Source organism: Amblyraja radiata, chromosome 6 (assembly GCF_010909765.2).
Source record: "Amblyraja radiata isolate CabotCenter1 chromosome 6, sAmbRad1.1.pri, whole genome shotgun sequence".
Classification (NCBI taxonomy): Eukaryota; Metazoa; Chordata; class Chondrichthyes; order Rajiformes; family Rajidae; genus Amblyraja; species Amblyraja radiata.
The window spans coordinates 28,415,146-28,437,379 of record NC_045961.1 but is presented as its reverse complement, the minus strand read 5'-3'; the positions used below and the strand labels follow the sequence as shown (position 1 = coordinate 28,437,379).

Genomic DNA, 22,234 nt, shown 5'->3' with positions numbered 1-22,234 from the left:
GATTAGTATACAAACTTAAAGCACACGGCATTGGGGGTTCAGTATTGATGTGGATAGAGAACTGGCTGGCAAACAGGAAGCAAAGAGTAGGAGTAAACGGGTCCTTTTCACAATGGCAGGCAGTGACTAGTGGGGTACCGCAAGGCTCAGTGCTGGGACCCCAGCTATTTACAATATATATTAATGATCTGGATGAGGGAATTGAAGGCAATATCTCCAAGTTTGCGGATGACACTAAGCTGGGGGGCAGTGTTAGCTGTGAGGAGGATGCTAGGAGACTGCAAGGTGACTTGGATAGGCTGGGTGAGTGGGCAAATGTTTGGCAGATGCAGTATAATGTGGATAAATGTGAGGTTATCCATTTTGGTGGCAAAAACAGGAAAGCAGACTATTATCTAAATGGTGGCCGACTAGGAAAAGGGAAGATGCAGCGAGACCTGGGTGTCATGGTACACCAGTCATTGAAAGTAGGCATGCAGGTGCAGCAGGCAGTGAAGAAAGCAAATGGTATGTTAGCTTTCATAGCAAAAGGATTTGAGTATAGGAGCAGGGAGGTTCTACTGCAGTTGTACAGGGTCTTGGTGAGACCACACCTGGAGTATTGCGTACAGTTTTGGTCTCCAAATCTGAGGAAGGACATTATTGCCATAGAGGGAGTGCAGAGAAGGTTCACCAGACTGATTCCTGGGATGTCAGGACTGTCTTATGAAGAAAGACTGGATAGACTTGGTTTATACTCTCTAGAATTTATGAGATTGAGAGGGGATCTTATAGAAACTTATAAAATTCTTAAGGGGTTGGACAGGCTAGATGCAGGAAGATTGCTCCCGATGTTGGGGAAGTCCAGGACAAGGGGTCACAGCTTAAGGATAAGGGGGTAATCCTTTAAAACCGAGATGAGAAGAACTTTTTTCACACAGAGAGTGGTGAATCTCTGGAACTCTCTGCCACAGAGGGTAGTCGAGGCCAGTTCATTGGTTATATTTAAGAGGGAGTTAGATGTGGCCCTTGTGGCTAAGGGGATCAGAGGGTATGGAGAGAAGGCAGGTACGGGATACTAAGTTGGATGATCAGCCATGATCATATTGAATGGCGGTGCAGGCTCGAAGGGCCGAATGGCCTACTCCTGCACCTAATTTCTATGTTTCTATCATCATGGTCACTGAAATCAATGTAATAGACTATAACATTACAATGTTTTGTGGACCAAATCAGAATTTGAGAATTGGCAGGGAAATAGCCTCCTGATGGAAAGTCATTTTGCTTCTGTCACAACATCCCATTCCCAACATGTAATACTGCTCCAGCAACATGAATTCCTGCGTGATTTTCGCATGGAGGTTCAGACAATGTTTTGGCATTTGTAGGGTTGTGCAAACATTTGTTCTCCATTCTATACTCATAAGCCAATAAGGTCAAGGCTTGGTGCTTCATTCTCACTGCCGGAAAGTTGGTATTGCTGACTTTGGCCCAATATGATGCAGACGTTTTTAATCTATCAAACACGTGCTTTATATCCATACCAATAGGTGTAAATTTCTTGATCCTAATAAATGATGCTCTGTCTCCCTAGAGTGATGCATTTCCAGCAAGTCTGAGAAGCTTCTCTGTGATTCACAGATGCATTTTTAAAATGTTGGATACTTAAGGAAAGAAATTAGAAACTAATATAATACAAAACATTTCAGGAATTATTTCACTGAAATTAAAATCATCATTACTGAATGGAAAATCAAATCAAAATCTCTGCAGTTAGTGGCGAGGTAAATGGTGCTTTGAAAAGGTGGTAAGGAACTGGGGGAACTAACCTTTGCATATTGTTATAAATAAAGAAGCCAAATTATCCCTTCAAGCAAGATTCAGTAAGCTTCATATCAGAGTGTTAAAGAAGGAACTGCAGATGCTGGAAAATCGAAGGTACACAAAAATGCTGGAGAAACTCAGCGGGTGCAGCAGCATCTATGGAGCGAAGGAAATAAGGGTGAAGTCTGAAGAAGGGTTTAGGCCCGAAACGTTGCCTATTTCCTTCGCTCCATAGATGCTGCTGCACCCGCTGAGTTTCTCCAGCATTTTTGTGTAGCTTCATATCAGACCTGTGTTCACCGCTGCCCCCCCATGGCCTATAGTGGTTTAACAGCTTGTGGTATATATTTGATGTTCTCTACTGATTAACATCATGCCTGGAACTGTTAATTTTTCAAGCTAAATAAGATCATCCCAGCTGACTAATCTGATTCCAGCAATAACGATGCGTTTATATCAGAGGTCACAGTATTAGGTGGAAGGAATGGATCTGTCACAAGGGCATTTGCAAAATGCTTGGCAAGATTTACAAGATGTACAGTACTTGGTAGGCTGCTCTAGAAGGTTAGATCACATGGGATCCAAGGAGAGATAACAGAATGGATTTAAAATTGGCTTCATGGAAGGAAGCAGAGGGTGATGGTGGAAGGTTGCCTCTTGGACTGGAGTCCTGTGACTAGTGGTGTGCCTCAGGGTTCGGTGCTGGGCCCATGACTGTTTGTCATCTATATCAATGATTTGAATTAAATTGTTCATGGCAAGATTAGCAAGTTTGCAGATGATACAAAAGTGTGTGGTATTGCAGATAGTGAAGATGGTTGTCAGAAATTGCAGCAGGATCTTGATCGGTTGGCCAGGTGGACTGAGGAATGGTTGATGGAATTTAATACAAAGAAATGTGAGGTGTTGCGTTTTGGAAAGTCTAACATGGGCAGGACCTGCACTGTGAATGGTAAGGGTCTGAGAAGTGTTGCAGAGCCAAGGGATTTGGCAGTGAAGGTACACAAAGTTATTTGAAGGTGGCATCACAGGTAGATGGGGTGGTCAAAAAAAGGCTTTTGACACATTGGCCTTCATCAGTCAAAGTATTGCGCATAGAGGTTGCGAGGTCATGTTGCAGTTATATAAGATGTTGGTGTTGCCGCATTTTGAGTATTATGTTCAGTTCTGGGCACCATGTTATAGGAATAACGTTATGTTGGAAAGGGTGCAGAGAGGATTTACAATGATGTTGCCAGGATGCAAAGGTCTGAGCTAAAGGGAGAGGTTGAGTAGGCTGGGACTCTATTTACTGGAGCACAGAAGGGTGAGGGGTGATCTTATACAGGTATATAAAATCATGAGATGAATGGATCGGGTGGACGTACAGAGTCTCTTGCCCAGAGTAGGGGAATCGAGCACCAGAGCGCATGGGTTTAAGGTGAAAGGGGAAAGATTTTATAGGAATCTTGAGGGTTTTTTCACACAAAGGGTGATGGGTGTATGGAACGAGCTGCCTGAGGAGGCAGTTGAGGCTGGGACTATCGCAACATTTAAGAAGCAATTAGCTACACTGATAGGTAGAGCCAGGATTTTGCCATAAATGCCATATGTGCCTTTTCATGCCTTTTTTTGATGATTTCACCAAGATAACGCCTTTTTCACGATCGAGTGCCTAAATCAGCCTTTTTTGGCCGTTTTGCTAAAAGGTCGTGCTATTTTCTCTAATTGTACCGTGATTACAATGACGTTTTCTATGTTAACATGTTAATATTAATGTTATTATTAACGTGTTAACATTATATGACTTACAAGAAAATTTCCACCACCGGGGCAAAACCGGAGGCGTCACCGTCGGCCATTCATTCGTGCCGCTGCTCGCTGGTTCAGCCTTCTCCAAGATCGATTTAAGAAAGAACTGCAGACGCTGGAAAAATCGAAGGTAGACAAAAAATGCTGGAGAAACTCAGCGGGTGAGGCAGCATCTATGGAGAAGGAATAGGTGACATTTCGGGTCAAGACCCTTCTTTAGGTTGATGTGGAGGGGGGCGGGAAAAAGAAAGGAAAAGGCGGAGACAGTAGGACTAGAAGGAGAGCTGGGAAGGGTGAGGCGGAGGAGGGAGAAGACAAGGATTACCTAAAATTAGTGAAGTCAATGTTGATACCGCTGGGGTGTAGACTACACAAGCCAAATACCCAAGCTTGTCTCCTCACTACATTTACTGCTGGCTCCAGATGCAAATCTGAGTTTGAGTGATCTGTACAAGGCATTCATTGATGCTGGAATTCCACTGTGGAAATTGGAAAGCAAATCTCTCAGTGTTTTTTTAGAGAAATACACAGAGGAACATATACGAAGCAAGTCATCATTACGGAAAAATTATGTTGACAGCAACTTCAACATTGTTGTGCAGAAAATTAGAGATGAAGTTGCATGCAACAAAATATGGATCTCAAAATATGTGACTGATGCAGCTCTGTACATGAAAAAAGCTGCTTGTGCTCTTAAAGTTTTATTCCCCAAAATGTTGCATTTGACATGCTTAACGCAAGGACTTCATAGAATTGTCAAGCACATACGTAGCTTGTTTCCAAATGTCGATCGCCTAGTTTCCAATGTCAAGAAAATCTTCCTCAAAGCACCGTCACGTGTGCAGTTGTTCAAGGAAATGGCACCCGAGATTCTGTTACCTCCTCAGCCCGTTTTGACTAGGTGGGGTACATGGCTCCCTGCTGTACTCTACTACGCAGCAAATTTTGAAAAGATAAAATAAATCGTCAACTGTTTTGAAGAAGAATCTACTGCAGTCAGGATCGTCAGTGAAATCCTGCAGAAAATGTCCCTCCACCGGAATCTTGTGTTTATTGCTTCCAATTTTGCAAACTTCCCGCAAGCTATCACTTCCCTTGAGAAACGTGGCGAAACATTAATGAATAACTTGCAGGTTTTCAACAAAGTAACTGACGATATCCGTAAAGTTCCTGGCGATGTAGGTAAAGACATACAAGGAAAATGTGAGAAAGTGAATTTAGCTAACAAAGATCTTGAAGAAATACAAAACATTGCTAAAGTTCTCAAAGGTAGTTGTAATGCACAAGATAGCGACATGAATATAGAGTTTCTAGCTTGTTTCGGGTATGCACCAGTGACCTCAGCTGAGGTAGAAAGAAGTTTCTCACAACTGAAGCATATTCTGTCTGATAGACAGCATTGTTTAACAGTAGATAATTTAATAAAAATGCTATTAATTATGTGCAACCAGGCAACTTTGGTCATTTAATGTAGAATACCATTATATTATCATTTTTAACCATATCTTGGTGTTGGAAATACATCCCTTTTTTGTCAATAAATGCCTTTTTCGTGCCTTTTTTGTAATTCTATTATGCCTTTTTGCCTGCCTCTTTCAAAGTTTTTTAGCGCCTAAACATCCTGGCTCTACTGATAGGACAGGCTAAGAGGGAGGGATATGGGCTAAATGCAAGCAAGTGGGAGTAGTGTAGATGGAACATATTGGTTGGTGTGGGCAAGTTAGGCCGAAGGGCTTGTTTCTACACTGTATGACTATGCTGATATCAAGTTAAGAGTTGAGAAACCAGAACCCCTTAACCTTTTGTCTCTCTCTGATCAGTATGATTTGTTTTCAGGTTTTCAACACCATTTTTGAAAGCATACTTCACTTTGTCCAGCACTTTTTCTGGCACTTGTACATTTTCTTAACATATAGCTTATCAAGACTGGCAGGTTCCAGCAGATGCCAATGCAGTTACAAAACAGGTCCTGGGCCAATTTTCCCTCATCCTCTCAGTACACAAGACTGCTGATACAAAGTGCAACACAATACTTCAACAGTGGCCGAATAAGTGATCGGAGACTCCTGGTGGAATCCCTTGGAAGGTTTTAAAAAAAAACCCTCAAAAGTACATTGAGCACAAAGGTAACAGCAGATGATTTTATTTTTAAAGCTGCTGGAGGAACACAGAGAGAAATGAACAGATGTTTTGGGTCAGGATCCTTCTTCAAGATTGCAGGGAAGAGTGCTTTGCAAGCAGGGATGTACTGTATGGGGAAGGAGGATCAGCAAACCAGAGAGTCATGGAGAGAGTATTCTATGTGGAAAGCAGAAAGTGGTGAGGAAGGGAAGAGATTATTGGTGGTGGGATCACTCTGATGGTGACCACACCTGCCCCTGCACCACCTCTTCATCTTCATTCAGGGGTCCAAACACTCCTTCCATGTAAGACAGAGGTTTATATGCATCTGCTCCAACCTCATCCATGCATTCAAATCTACCTCATTTACATTGTAGACCAGTTCGCTGAATATTTGTGCTCTGTACACCAGTGCCAGCTGAAACCACTTCAATTGCTCTTCCCATTCAAACCTGTCTGTTCTCAGCCTCCTCCATTGCCAGAGTAAGGTCACATGTAAACAGGAAGATCACCAATTCATATTTAATTTGGGTAACCTACAACCCAAATAGCATGAACAATGAATTCTCCAATCTTAGGTAACCCCAACTACAGCCCTACTCTATTCCTTGCCTATCCTGTTCCTCTCACAAACAACTCTTTCGACTACCCCGCCACTCGGTTTCTTTGCCCTTTTCCACTCCTTCTGCTCATCACCCACTCCATATCTTTCGGGTCCCCTTTTTCCCCACCCACCCACCATCCCTCTGGTTGCACATTTCACTCCTTACCTTCCTTTCTTTTCAGATTCTATCAGCTTTAGTCCTTTGTATTCGCCACTAAACACCTGTAGACTTTATGACCATCTCTACATTCTCTCCCCTACCAGATTATTCAGTCCGCCTCGACCTACCTGATCTCCCGGAAGCCAAACACTTTAATTCCCTTTCCCGTTCCCACACTGACCTTTCTGTCCTTGGCCTCCTCCATTGTAAGAGTGAGGCTGATCACAAATTGGAGTAACAGCATCTTGTATTTTGCTTGGGCAGCTTATACCCCAGCAGTATGAATATTGATTTATCCAACTTCAAGTAACCGCTGCATTCCCTTAAGAGCCTGTCCCACTTGGCTGTCTTTCGCGCGCCATTTATGCGACCTGCTAGCAAGTGGGTAGCGCGGGGACGGGAGCATGGAGTGGTGTGGAGGAGTGTGGAGTGGCGTGGAGGAGTGTGGACTTCGTCCTGAATGAAATCTTCGCGCGTTACTGGCCTGTCGCGTAACTGACGGCCAAAGTGGGATAGGCCCAAGACCCTGGCGCGACGCAACGTCTCACCTCCAACAGCAGCAGAAGCAGGCAAACGATCGTCGCTCAGCCTGGGGCTCACAGCCATTGCGGATCCAGATCCGCCCCCACTCCTACTCCCAGAGCGAAGCCAAGAAAATTGAAGATAGATACAAAATGCAGGAGTAACTCAGCAGGACCGGCAGCACCTCTGGAGAGAAGCAATGGGTGACTTCGGGTCAAGACACTTCTTTCAGACTGAAGTCTCGACCCGAAACATTATCCATTACTTCTCTCCAGAGATGCTGCCAGTCCCGCTGAGTTACTGCTGCATTTTGTGTCCATCTTCAAATTACGTCACGTGCTCCAGACGGCTGTTTGGGCGTATGATGACGCGCATGACTCTCGCGGGACCGTCACTACCGGCCTGTCACGCAAGTGACGGCCCAAGCGGGACAGGCCCTCTACTCTCCAGCCCTCCCCTAGGCATGTTGCAACAGGTTCTCGTTCTCACCTAGCTAACTCCTAACAATGGCCTGGTTCGTTTATCGTTACTTTTTTGAAACTTTAATTCATTTATTCTATATCTCTCTCTACATCACTATCTATATCTCGCGTTTCCCTTTCCCTGACTAGTCTGAAGAAGGATCTCAACCCAAAACGTCACCTATTCGTTCTCTCCAGAGATGCTGCTTGTCATTTGTGTCTATCTGTCAATGAACCCCATCCTTCCCAGGATTCACCTACCATTTGCCAGATCTTGACCCACCACATCATCTCAGGTCTCTATCCAAGTCTTGAAGAAGGGTCCCAATCAATTCCTTCCACAGATCCTACCTGACCTGCTAACTTCCTGCAGCAAACTCCGGCGTCTGCAGTCTCGTGTGATTTTGGTAGGCAATTATAGTTTCAACTAGACTAAGTGGGTCCCCCAACTCAACCCGTTCCCCCAACGCAATATTCCACCTCTCACCCATAGCCCACAACTGCGCAGGCGCGGCTCATTTCCCCTCATCCCCAGCACTCCCTTCCTCTTCACCCTCCCTCTTCTTTCACCTCTCCTCCTCCCCTTCTTACCCCCTAACCTCACTCCCTCCATAACCCCTCTCCACTCCCTACCCCCTCCTATCCCTCACCTCCCCCTATCCCTCATCACCCCCTATCCCCCCCACTATCCCTCATCACCTCCCCCACTGCCCTCCTCGCCCTCTATTCCCCACTCCCCACCTCCCTCCCCTCCACCCCTCTCCCTCCTCACCTCCCTCCCCCCCACCTTCCATCCTCACCTCGCTCCCCCCCCCACCCTCCCTCCTCCCCTCTCCCTCCCACCCTGCCTTCTCCCCCCCCTTGAGGCACATGTTTGAACCTGAGCAGATAGGATGTGTCTATACACTTCAGAATTCATTATGCTACTACCATCAGCAGTTGTATCATCAATGAAGATAAGTGAGTTAGTACCTTCAGGAGCCATACATGCCCAGGCCACAGCACCCCTAACACCATGTTTCACAGATGAGGTGGTATGTTTTGGATCTTGAGCAGTTCCTTCTCTCCTCTATACTTTGCTCTTGCCATCACTCTGATACAAGTTAATCTTAGTCTCATCTGTCCACAAGACCATTTTCCAAAAATGTGGTTGCTTTTTTAAGTACTTCTTGGCATAGGTAGGGGGCAAAGGTAGGTAGGGGGCCGCAGCAGCCTGTTAGCTTTTTTTCAACTTTTCTTTAAATTTTTTTTAATAGTATGTTTTAAAGTATGTTTTTGATGTTTCTCGGTGTGTTTTGTGTGGGGGGTGGTGTGGGGGGGTAAGGGGGAAACCGTTTCGGCCGCCTCCTCCACGGAGAGGCGACTTTTTCCAGGTCGCCTCCCCCGTGGCCTAACAGCAAGGATCGGCGCGGCCTTTCCCGGAGACGCGCCCGGGGCCTTCAGCGGCGGGCGCAGCGTGGACTCTCGGCATGGAGTGGGTGAGCCCTCGCTGGAGGGAAGCGCTCCGTTTCGTTGGCCCGGGGCAGCCAGCAGCCTGAAGCCGCGGTCTGCACAGCTCCAGCTGTTGCGGCGTCTACAGCCCGGGATCCCTCGTGGGGGACCCGGGGGAAGAAGAAGCCATCACTGCCGGCCCGCGGCCAACTTCTACCGCGGGTCCGGCATGGACTGACCATCACCCCTGGAGGGGAGCTTCGACCATCGGCCCTGCGGTCTGCGGTGCTTCTGGCTGCGGCGCGGCGGGAACCTTAAATCTTCGACCACCGGCCTACACCAGCCTGAAGCCGCGGTTTCCGGGGGGGAGAGCCGATCCTGGACTTACCTTGCCTTTGACTTTGTCCCTTACCATCTGGACGCCCGCAGCAACGGCTGCGGAGGGTGGAGGTCCCGACCACGGGGGAAAATGGAGGAGGTCTGGCCAAGTTCTGTGCCTTCCACCAGTGATGAATGCTGTGGTGGATGTTTGTGTTACATTTTTATTGTGGTTGTGTGTTCTATATTATTGTACCGCTGCTGACAACCCAAAATTCCACCGACCCTGATTGTGTGGCAATAAATTCTATCAAATCAAATACTGTAACCGGGCCATCTTATTTTTGCAGCCAATCAGTGGTTTGCATCTTAGTGTAGCCTCTGTATTTCTGTTTATGAAGTCTTCTGCGGTCAGTGGTCATTGACAAATCAACACCTAACTCCTGAAGAGTATTTCCAATCTGTCAGACAGGTGTTTGGGGATTTTTCATTGGAGAATTCTTCTGTCATCAGTTGTGGAGGTCTTCCTTGGCCTTCCTTTGCAATTAGTAAGCTCACCAGTGCTCTCTTTCTTCCTAATGATGTTCCAAAGTTGATTTTGGTAAGCCCAAGGCTTGGCTGATATCTCTAGCAGTTTTATTCTTGTTTCTCAGTCTCATAATGGCTTCTTTGACTTTCATTGGCACAACTTTGGTCCTCATGCCAATAAACAGCAATAAAAGTTTTCAAAGGTGATGGAAAGACTAGGTGCTGAGAGCTCTCTTATACCTGCATTAAGGAGGCAATTAAACACACCTGAGCAATTACAAACACCCGTGAAGCCATGTGTCCCAATCATGGTGTTTATGGTGCCCCGAAATGGGGGGGGGGGGGGGGGGAATATGTACAGTGCATTCAGAAAGTATTCAGACCCCATCACTTTTTCCACATTACAGCCTTAATCTAAAATGAATTAAATTCATTTTTTTATCATCAATCTATACACAATACCCCATAATAAAAAGCAAAAACAGGTGTTTAGAAATTAGTAATTAAAAAGAAATAACTGAAATATCACATTTACATAATTATTCAGACCCTTTACTCAGTACTTTATTGAGGCACCTTTGGCAGCGATTACAGCATCAAGTCTTCTTGGGTATAACGCTACAAGCTTAGCAAACCTGTATTTGGGTAATTTCTCCCATTCTTCTCTGCAGATCCTCTCAAGCTCTGTCAGGTTGGATGGGGAGCGTCGATGCACAGCCATTTTCAGGTCCCTACAGAGATGTTCGATCGGGTTCAAGTCCGGGCTCAGGCTGGGCCAGGCAAGGACATTCATAGACTTGTCACGAAGCCACTCCTGGGTTGTCTTGGCTGTGTGCTTTGGGTCGTTATCCTGTTGGAAGGTGAACCTCCACCCCAGTCTGAGGTCCAGGACGCTTGGAGCAGGTTTTCATCAAGGATCTCTCTGTACTTTGCTCCGTTCATCTATCCCTCGATCATGACTAGCCCAGTTCCTGCCGCTGAAAAACATGATGCTGCCACCACCATGCTTCACCACAGGTATGGTATTGGCCAGGTGATGAGCGGTGCCTGGTTTCCTCCAGACGTGACACTTGGCATTCAGGCCTGAGTTCATCAGACCAGAAAATCTTGCTTCTCATGCCTTTTGGCAAACTCCAAGCCCCTTACCCCCCCCCGATTGCTCAGTTTGGCCTTGGTGGTTCCAAAGCTCTTCCATTTAAGAATGACGAAGACCACTGTGCTCTTCGGGACCTGCAATGCTGCAGAAATTGTTTGATACCCTTCCCCAGATCTGTGTCTCGACACAATGCTGTCTCTGAGGTTTTGGACAATTCCTTCGTCTTCATGGCTTGGTTTTTGCTCTGACATGCACAGTCAACTGTGGGACCTTATATAGACAGGTGTGTGCCGTTCCAAATCATGTCCAATCAACGTAATGTACCACAGGTGGACTCCAATCAAGTTGCAGTAACATCTCAAGGATTATCAATGGAAACAGGATGAACCTCAGCTCAATTTTGAGTGTCACAACAAAGGGTCTGAATACTTGTGTAAAATTTCAGTTATTTCTTTTTAATTACTTTGCAAACATTTCTAAACACCTGTTTTCACTTCATTCTGGGGTATTGTGTGCAGATTGATGATAACAAAAATGATTTAAATCAATTTTTAAATAAGGTTGTAACGTAACAAAATGTGGAAAAAGTGAAAGGGTCTGAATACTTTCTGAATGCACTGTATAAACACTGCTGCAATTTCTACATGGTGAAACCAAAATGTATAAAAACGGCCTTTACTAAAATCTGACAACGTGCACTCTAACCACATATGATTTTTTCTATTATAAATCTCAAATTGTGGAGTACCGAGGCAAATAAATAAATGATGGGTCTTTGTCCCAAACATTATGGAGGGCACTGTACATATGCATATTTTAATTTAGTTTAGTTTAGAGACACAGCACGGAAACAGGCCCCATCGGCCCACCAAGTTCGCGCCAACCAGCAATCCCCGCGCACTAGCACTATCCTACGCATACTAGTGATAATTTACAATTTCCCCAAGCCAATTAACCTACAAACCTGTATGTCTTGAGTGTGGGTGGAAACCGAAGATCTCGGAGAAAACCCACGTGGTCACGGGATGAACATACAAATTCCGTACAGACAGCACCCGTAGTCGGGATCGAACCCGGGTCTCTGGCGCTGTAAGGCAGCAACTTTATCGCAGTGGCGCGCATCTCAAATGACAAGAACAATCATGCATATTCAAACACCTTTGTTGGGAATCCAGACATCGGGAAATGATTTATTTTTACCATGGCATCGAGAAATGGCTCTCTCTACAGATAATGGTGTCTGTTTGATTACGATTTGTCATTTACACGGTAACATGTTTTTTTTTTAAGACTGGTTTATACGAATTCCTGGTTGAAACTGACATTCAACCCTCAGGCCCCCCCTTCTACACTAGCTAATAGTGTTTATTAACCATGTACATTCAAAGTTAATTAAATATAAACATAATCCTGGAAGCCCACACCACAAAAACAAATGCACCTCTTGAGGCTCAGTCAAAGGTAGGATACCACATAACTCTCAGTTACAGGTGATCCAGTTTCAACACAGCAATATTGGTCCCATTTGTACAGTTGATCCCATTTGTAAGATTTTCTTAAAAGCATTCACTTGGGAGCAATACCATGCTTTTATTCTCCAACTTAATGATAACAAAGGCAAGAATAATACTCTTCATACAAACTCCACACGCTTCATGAAGAACACTTCCATTGTCTTTTTGCTGGCTGATATTATAAACATCCCAAATATTCATTGACCAGCAATTATCTCACCCAGCATATGCCACATATTCAATATTAGCTTGGCCCATACATCTTAGTGGAGTGACATGCTGAGCTCTAGGATTGTTTTGATAAAATTGATAAATGAAATAATTTACAATGAAAATGATTCAATTATTTTACCTTTCTTCAAATAATCTTGTCCCCACAAAGATAATTAATTTATGATACATATTTCTATAGAATATTATCCTCTAGTAACTCATCCAAATAGCATAATTTTGAGAAGAGCAGTAGTTGAACAACTATGTTTCTATTGAGGTCATCATACCAAGCCCAAATATCCATCCTCATTACCACAAATAAATCCATGCTTCCAGCAAAAGATGGCCAGCAGAATAACAATCAACACTGTTGATGTAATTTCCTAAATCAAGTTACTGCAACCCTGATAGCAAATGGATATGCAAAAATATGGCGCTTTATGTGGTTTAGGGTCATTTTTAATGCGCATGACTCAGCTTCTCAATGAGTCATCAGGGAAATTTAGGTGAATTGTCAGGTGTGACTACGATTCAATGCAATAGTAAAGCAGAATATTTAAGAAGATTTATTTCAAATTGTCAAGATTTAAAAAAGAACAAGTATAAAAATTCAGTTGTTGACCAACTTATGATTACAGATTTCAATCTATTCCTGTGTACAGTTACAAATTCGGAGGAACACATTCCAAGCATTTTAATGCATTTAGTTCCTTAACGAGGACACACAGGAAATAACAAGGTGAGTTCTGAGATTTTGAAATATACAACTGGCAGCTTAGACTTAAATCCTATACCATTTAAAAAAAACACTTGTTTTTATGGTTACATACACATGAAGTACAGTACAATTTTACCTTGCAGTTTCACCACTTATACAGAAAATTTATTTCCAAATAAAATAAAAATAAGCATAAGTCTATGTCTATTGTTGCAAGAAAACATCCCAGACTATTTTACAACTTAAACTTTTCAAGTAATAAATGGAGGTATAAACAAATAAAAACTGTATTAAAATTCAGCACATGATTAAAATTGATCATTTTGAATTAAATACTGTGAAGCCTTTGAATTCTATGCACCCATTTCACATTGACACTGTACACATCTGTAGCTCAAATATGAAATATAATCTGTCATACATTAAACAGAACTGAAATTATAGTCTCAGTGAAAATGCATATTTACATGATTAAACAATGTTTTGTAATATGGAAGCACCTACAGCAAAGAAAACATATTTTTTTGAAATTTTACACTGATGTTTCAACAGAATTTCATAACAAATTGTACTACAGCCCTAAAATAAACGCCAAATTTGATAACCGCAGAATGACAAGGCACTGTTACTGGTGGAGGTCATTGACAATTAACATGTGGAATTAAATCACATTCTAATTCTGTTCTACCAACTTTTGTAAAATGTTTTTTCAGAAAAAAAACGAATCGATCTACCTTACCAAACACGCTTACAAATTATTTTAATCAAATATTCAAACACCTCTACCAAAGATAATTCATAAGTCTAGGGTTAATGGTAAAATATGCTAGCAAATACTTCCATATCGTTATGAAACCAAGAGCATTCAGACAAAATTTTACTCGTTATATGATACTCATAATTTTATAATGATCCCATATGGAAGTTATGCTGGATGCTTTAAAGCCTGTTTTTGAACAACACTGCAACATTATCAAGTAGTAATATTGCATCAGCCTGAGACATTGTAATTTTTTAACTATTATTTTGTGCATTTAGCAAAGATGATATAATTGACATTTTTTATGTTTTAGATGCATAGGTTTTCATGGGCCAGAGCGCAACCTTTTGCTGGTGGAGAATACCACTCAAGAAAATAAGGAGGGAAATGAATACTCAACGTTTCAGTTTGAAACTCTTCAAGAAGGGTCCCAACCTGAAATGTTGTCTATCCATTTCCCTTCACCCATGCTGTCTGGCTCACCAAGTTGTTCCAGCAGTTAGTTTTTTTGCTCACGTTTCCAGCATCTTATGTCTCGTCAAGAAAACAAGGCCTGCTCTTGTGTTGCCAGAATACGAGACACAGGTAGAGTTTTATTAATATTACAACAAAAATCTGAATGAAATCAAAATGTAGAGGGTTACTGTGCATAAACAGCAGGTTTAAGCTTTGTACGTAAAAATCTTAACAGCATTCTGTTGACTATCAAGAGTCAAAAGTACAAATGAGTGCTGTAGATCTTTTTTTGCTACTTACATCACTACGTTATATCAAGTTTTTATATTTGGGCAATTTAAAAATGTATGGTACAAAATGTTTTTAAAAATCTTTAATTTAAAAAATTTGAATTGTTTTCAAATAAATACAATAAAACAGGCTATGTTTAATAATGAAGTTGATTCTGTTATTTAAAAGCACCTTTACATAAAAACCTATTTATTTAAAAAACTGAATTTTAAAAAATTGTACAAATTTATCTTTATACACAATTTATGGTTTGCTATATACAGAATAGCAAAATAATTGTTTAAAAGTGATAGTTCACCACTTAACTGTGTTATGAAAGAGATTTGAGAACTGTTGGTTATTGTGTGTTAATGCCTTACCATTATAAGATTATTCTAATTATTAAATGGGATATTTAACTGTATAATTTGAATCACAGATCATTGAAAGCAATTTTTAAAAACATCTATTCCAAAAATGTTCAACTTTTTCCCCTTTAATGGGATGTACACCTTATAGCTAATTTCCCTAAGGCACTACAGTTCCACCACAAAACAATTAGGTTTTGTCCATTCTATAAGCTTCATTCAAAAACAAAAAACTTGTATTACGCACCAATAATGATAAGTTGATGTTTGAAGACAAAATTATTCTGTTCATTTACCATAAATTGACTAACATGGAAAATAATAAGCAGAAGGTATGTGATAAGAAAAAGGTTTTGTAAATGTTACAAATGCATCTACTGATGGACTGAAATAACTTGTGGGTTATCCAGGAGATGCTCTTCCAAATTAAAGTTTGGAGAAAACAAACAAGCTGCTTGTGCCATCTGAGTTCCTAGATTTTTCAAACCCAACATTAGTTTGTAATTTTGCAATACCTCTCAATAAAATTAACTTTTATTGCTATCTCTCCAAATAAATTTGCTATTTATAGTGAAAAACAAAATCCTGCTGCAAAGGAGTGCCTACTCATTCAAATCTCATTTTGAGATAGATTATCAGAAAAATCCAGTGTTCATTATTCCGTCATTTGAGAACAATATTTTCCAAATGAAAAGCAGCTCCAGGCAGATCATCATTTACAACATACCATTTTACATATTAGTTCATATCTACATAAATTATATCCTTCTACAACTTAGCAGGTTGAAGTCATTCCCAATGCTCCACAAATAAATCAAATTTGCACTGCCAATTAATGTTCCCCCCGATTTCTATTAAATTACTTATATTCAGGATTAAAGCAATTTTGATGGAAGAAATATTTTGTCAGACCTCTAAAATAAATGTCTTCCTATAAGATCGTAACAATGAACTTTGCTAAATGCGATTCATTTTACTGTTTTATTGCATTAAAGAGAAATTTTCAGCAGGAAGTAATAATATGCTGAAGCATTTCTATTACTTTTCATTCCACGTCTTTTTTTAAATGGTCAATTTCAAGATTATAAAACGGATTCAATATCAGGCCTATCACATGTTTAAATAGGACAACCCTGGTTCTTATTGCTGGTTAAAAATATTTTTAAAAGACCATATCCAAGTACTTTGAAAACAATCAGGGTGCAAAAATATTTAAAGACTTCACAGTAAATTTCAACAAACATGGCAGCTGTTACTCTCACTTGCACGATGGACCCACCAAGGAACTCAAGGAGACAGCAGGATGTTTCCACTCTTCTCCATCTTTTTACCCTTGGACAATGCTGCAACCTGTTTCAACAATTCTCGATTTTTGGCCTATTAAAAATATTGGGATAACAGAATAAGAAGTTTAAAAACACGGCAACAATAAATTATTGAAAGCATTTATCAAAAAGATTCCAAATTGTTTACAGGTATTCCATGTCTAGTTTTAGTCTGAAAACTAAACAAAATCAGAGGAAGTAACTAGGAAATTGGACAAGGGAGAGCCAGTGGATGCAGTGTACCTGGACTTTCAGAAAGCATTTGATAAGGCCCCACATAGGAGATTAGTGGGCAAAATCAGGGCACATGGATAGAAAATTGGTTGGCAGACAGGAAACAAAGAGTAGGGATTAACGGGTCCCTTTCAGAATGGCAGGCAGTGACTAGTGGAGTACCGCAAGGCTCAGTGCTGGGACCGCAGCTATTTACTATATATATTAATGATTTAGATGAAGGGATTACAAGTAACATTAGCAAATTTGCAGATGACACAAAGCTGGGTGGCAGTGTGAACTGTGAGGAGGATGCTATGAGAATGCAGGGCGACTTGGACAGGTGGGATGAGCGGCCAGATGCATGGCAGGTGCAGTTTAATGTGGATAAATGTGAGGTTATCCACTTTGGTAGCAAAAATAAGAAGGAAGATTATTATCTAAATAGTGTCAAGTTGGGAAAAGAGGAAGTACAACGGGATCTGGGGGGTCCTTATTCATCAGTCAATGAAAGTAAGCATGCAGGTACAGCAAGCAGTGAAGAAAGCAAATGGCATGCTGGTCTTCATAACAAGAGGAGTTGAGTATAAGAGCAAAGAGGTCCTTCTGCAGTTGTACAGGGCCCTAGTGAGACCACACCTGGAATATTGTGTGCCATTTTGGTCTCCAAATTTGAGGAAGGGCATTCTTGCTATTGAGGGAGTGCAGCGTAGATTCACAAGGTTAATTCCCGTGATGGCGGGACCGTCATATGCTGAGAGAATGGAGCGGTTGGGCTTGTATAATCTGGAATTTAGAAGGAAGAGAGGATCTCTTATTGAAACATAAGATTATTAAGGGTTTGTACACACTAGAGGCAGGAAACATGTTCCAGATGTTGGTGGAGTCCAGAACTAGGGGAAACAGTTGAAGAATAAGGGGTAAGCCATTTGGAACGGAGATGAGGAAACACTTTTTCACACAGAGAGTGGTGAGCCTGTGGAATTATCTGCCTCAAAGGGCAGTGGAGGCCAGTTCTCTGGATATTTTCAAGAGAGAGCTAGATAGGGTGGCAGAGTCAGGGGATATGGGGAAAAGGCAGGAACAGGGTATTGATTGTGGATGATCAGCCATGATCACATTGAATGGTGGCTGAAAGTGCTGGCTCAAAGGGCCAAATGGCCTACTCCTGCACCTATTGTCTATTGTTACAGTGGATGACATCTTATACAGCAGCACCTGAACCTTACAGCCAGGACCAACTGAGCTCAATCAACTAAAAATAAAATAAAATGCCGAAATCATCATGTTAGAACATTTGATTAGAGGTCATCAAAGTGAAATAGGGGAACAAGGAACTGTAGACGCACATTTATAAAAGACACAAAATGCTGTAGTGAATTGAAATATTAATCATTTCACTTTCTCACAGATGTTGCCCGGGCTGCTATGTTTTTTCCAGCATTTTCTCTTTTTATTTCATAAGCAATCACATATAACAATGTCAATTAAAAAATAAATGGCAGGAGATTGAAATAACACAAGAATAAGTGGCAGCAATAAACTTAAGATAAAATTGCTGAGTGCACATTCTTCAGTCTCAGGTGAGAGGGCAGCATAATGGTGCAGCTGTAGAGGTAATAAAATGAGGTACTCAATGGTTGGCATGGAACTATTAACAATTATATCCATGAACTATTAACAATTCTACTTCAGAGGCGAGGTCTTAAAAGCTGGACATGGGTGGCAGTGGAAACAAAAAGGAAATTTATCAAGGACACAGAAACAGCTTTTAAATTTGTTGATGGAAGACCCTGATGGATAGGCCAATGGTTTGGGTCCCTCTCCCTCTCTTTGGGCTTACTTACTTAACTGGTTACTGTGGATTGCTCCCCATCACTATTATTTACATAATTAACACCTTTTAGCAAGAAATATTATTTAACTTATTTCAGAAGTATTTTGTCTGTGCAAATGTTATTGATATTACTTTTATTATATTTTATAATTTAAAGGAAAATTATTGCATGTCATTAGCGTCATATTTTGAAATAACAACACATGGCTGAGGAGGAGACTGAGTAGTTTTAGATGTTTCACACCAAGCGTCAGTTTAACAATGGCAACACAATGAGTCAAAGTCATGCCGGTATATGCTCTAGTAATACCTGGACGTTATTAAATTATATACAGTGCCCTCCATAATGTTTGGGACAAAGACCCATCATTTATTTATTTGCCCCTATACTCCACAATTTGCGATTTGTAATAGGAAAAAATCACATGTGGCTAAAGTGCACATTGTCAGATTTTATTAAAGGCCATTTTTATACATTTTGGTTTCAACATGTAGAAATTACAGCAGTGCTTATACATAGTCCCACCATTTCAGGTTACCATAATGTTTGGGACACAGCAATGTCATGTAAATGAAAGTAGTCAAGTTTAGTATTTTGTTGCATATCCTTTGCATGCAATGACGGTTTGAAGTCTGCGATTCATGGACATCACCAGTTGCTGGGTGTCTTCTCTGGTGATGCTCTGCCAGGCCTGTATTGCAGCCATCTTTAGCTTATGCTTGTTTTGGGGGCTAGTCCCCTTCAGTTTTCTCTTCAGCATATAAAAGGCATGCTCAATTGGGTTCAGATCGGGTGAGACTTGGCCACTCAAGAATTGACCATTTTTTGGCTTTGAAAAACTCCTTTGGTGTTTTGGCAGTATGTTTGGGATCATTGTCTTGCTGTAGAATGAACCGCCGGCCAATGAGTTTTGAGGCATTTGTTGGTACTTGAACAGATAGGATGTGTCTATACCAGGGGTCGGCAACCCACGGCCCCCTGGCCGCATGCGGCTCGTAACCCGAAATCATCCGGCCCGCAGGCGGATTTTTTGCCCCGTGATCATCCGGCTCGCTGAGCGCCCGCCCCGAGCGCAGCCGAGCTCTGGCTGTACCTCAACCTGCGCAAAGCCGCGCACCTTCTGTGAACACATTTAAGAAAGAACTGCAGATGCGGGAAAAATCAACGGCAGACAAAAATGCTGGAGAAACTCAGCGGGTGAGACATGCAAGGATTGCATGAGGATGCCTCACCCGCTAAGTTTCCTCAGCAATTTAGTCTACCTTCTGTGAACACGTGATTTGATGCCAGTCATCCGGGGCGGGACTCATGTGTACACGTGACAGATGTGGCCCACCATCCGCTCACAGACATGCGTCCCATCCCCAGTGTAGAACAAGGTTGCCAACCCATGGTCTATACACTTCAGAATTCATTCTGCTACTACCATCAGCAGTTGTATCATCGATGAGGATAAATGAGCCAGTACCCTCAGCATCCATACATGCCTAGACCATAACAACCCCTCTACCGTGTTTTTACAGATGAGGTGGTAGGGTGGGATCTTGGGCAGTTCCTTCTCTCCTCCTACTTTGCTCTTGACATCACTCTGATACGAGTTAATCTTCATCTCATCTGTCCAAAAGACCTTTTTCCAGAACTGTGGTTTCATTTTTAAGTACTTCTTGGCAAACTAACCTGGCCATCCTATTTTTATGGCTAATCAGTGGTTTGCATCTCGCAGTGTAGCCTCTGGATTTCTGTTCATGAAGTCTTCCGAGGACAGCGGTCATTGACTTATGCACACCTGACTCCTGAAGAGTGTTTCTGATCTGCCGGACAGATGTTTGGGGGCTTTTCTTTATTATAGAGATAATTCTTCTGTCATCAGCTATGGAGGTCTTCCTTCGCCTGCCAGTCCCTTTGCGATTTGTAAGCTCACCAGTGCTCTCTTTCTTCTTAATGATGTTCCGAACAGTTGATTTTGGTAAGCCAAAGGCTTGGCTGATGTCTCTAACAGTTTTATTCTTGTTTCTCAGTCTCATAATGGCTTCTTTGACTTTCATTGGCACAACTTTGGTCCTCATGCTGATAAACAGCAATAAAAGTTTCCAAAGGCGATGGAAAGACTGGAGGAAAGACTAGGTGCTGAGAGCTCTCTTACACCTGCATTAAGGAGGCAATTAAACACACCTGAGCAATTACAAACACCTGCGAAGCCATATTATGGTGCCCTGAAATGGGGGGGACTATGTATAAACACTGCTGTAATTTCTACATGGTGAAACTAAAATGTATAAAAATAGCCGTTATTAAAATCTGACAATGTGTACTTTAACCACATGTGATTTTTTCTATTACAAATCTCAAATTGTGGAGTACAGAAACAAATAAGTAAATGATGGGTCTTTGTCCCAAAGATTATGGAGATCACTGTAACTATGGTCAGATAAGTGGAGACAAAATAAGCCAAATATTTTTTAAAACACTGGTTAATACCTGTAGCTGTTCCACCACTTCTTTATGAGCTTTTTCCATGTTGTTCATTTTTGTTCTCAGATTGGATTCTTGGTATTGAAAATCTGCCTTCAACTCAGTCAGCTTTAAAGAATAAAAAATATTAAGCACCTAATGTATTCATCAAAACGTTTTCATTTTTTCAATTTGATTTCCCAGTTTCCTTCTCTCAAGAACCAACTGGTACATATACACATTCATCACACGTGAGCATAATAATTTAATTATTTCTCATTTTATAATAAACACAAGCTTGTTACAATCATGAATCCGCTATTCATGCATTAAAGCCGTCTGTTAAGAGGCAGTAAACATGTTAGTATATGATATGCGGCTGATATTCTGTTCTTTTAGCTAGGAGTGTCAGGGGTAAATGCAACATCCCACATCTATTCCAGTGTCAGTAATTAACTCAGCACCGCCAGTGCCCTCCATAATGTTTGGGACAAAGACACATCATTTATTTACTTGCCTCTATACTCCACAATTTGAGATTTGTAATAGGAAAAAATCACATGTGGTTAAAGTGCACATTGTCAGATTTTATTAAAGGCCATTTTTATACATTTTGGTTTCACCATGTAGAAATTACAGCAGTGCTTATACATAGTCCCCCCATTTCAGATTACCATAATGTTTGGGACACAGCAATGTCATGTAAATGAAAGTAGTCAAGTTTAGTATTTTGTTGCATATCCTTTGCATGCAATGACTGTTTGAAGTCTGTGATTCATGGACATCGCTTGTTGCTGGATGTCTTCTCTGGTGATGCTCTGCCAGGCCTGTATTGCAGCCATCTTTAGCTTATGCTTGTTTTGGGGATTAGTCCCCTTCATTTTCCTCCTCAGCAACAAAAGGCCCGCACAATTTGGTTCAGATCAGGTGATTGACTTGGTCACTGAAGAATTGACAATTTTTTAGCTCTGAAAAACTCCTTTAGCAGTATGTTTGGGATCATTGTCTTGCTGTAGAACGAACCGCCGGCCAATGAGTTTTGAGGCATTTGTTTGAACTTGAGCAGATAGGATGTGTCTATACACTTCAGAATTCATTATGCTACTACCATCAGCAGTTGTATCATCAATGAAGATAAGTGAGCCAGTACCTTCAGCAGCCATACATGCCCAGGCCATAACACCCCCACCACCGTGTTTCACAGATGAGGTGGTATGCTTTGGATCTTGGGCAGTTCCTTCTCTCCTCCATACTTTGCCATCTCTCTGATACA

General features: G+C 41.7%; 1 protein-coding gene across 7 annotated transcripts in view; it reads right to left on the bottom strand.

The window, feature by feature from the left end:
* Positions 1-13,110: 13,110 nt before the first annotated feature.
* fam76b (family with sequence similarity 76 member B) overlaps positions 13,111-22,234 on the bottom strand; it is a 36,976-nt gene continuing 27,852 nt past the window's right edge. For all 7 annotated transcript variants that reach the window (XM_033022378.1, XM_033022380.1, XM_033022383.1 and 4 more), the window contains 2 exons: positions 20,989-21,090; positions 13,111-16,511 (listed from right to left, as the gene is read on the bottom strand). In XM_033022378.1, coding sequence (XP_032878269.1) covers positions 16,422-16,511; positions 20,989-21,090 — 192 coding nt within the window. In that variant the 3' untranslated portion in view covers positions 13,111-16,421. The remainder of the gene's footprint in view (positions 16,512-20,988; positions 21,091-22,234) is intronic.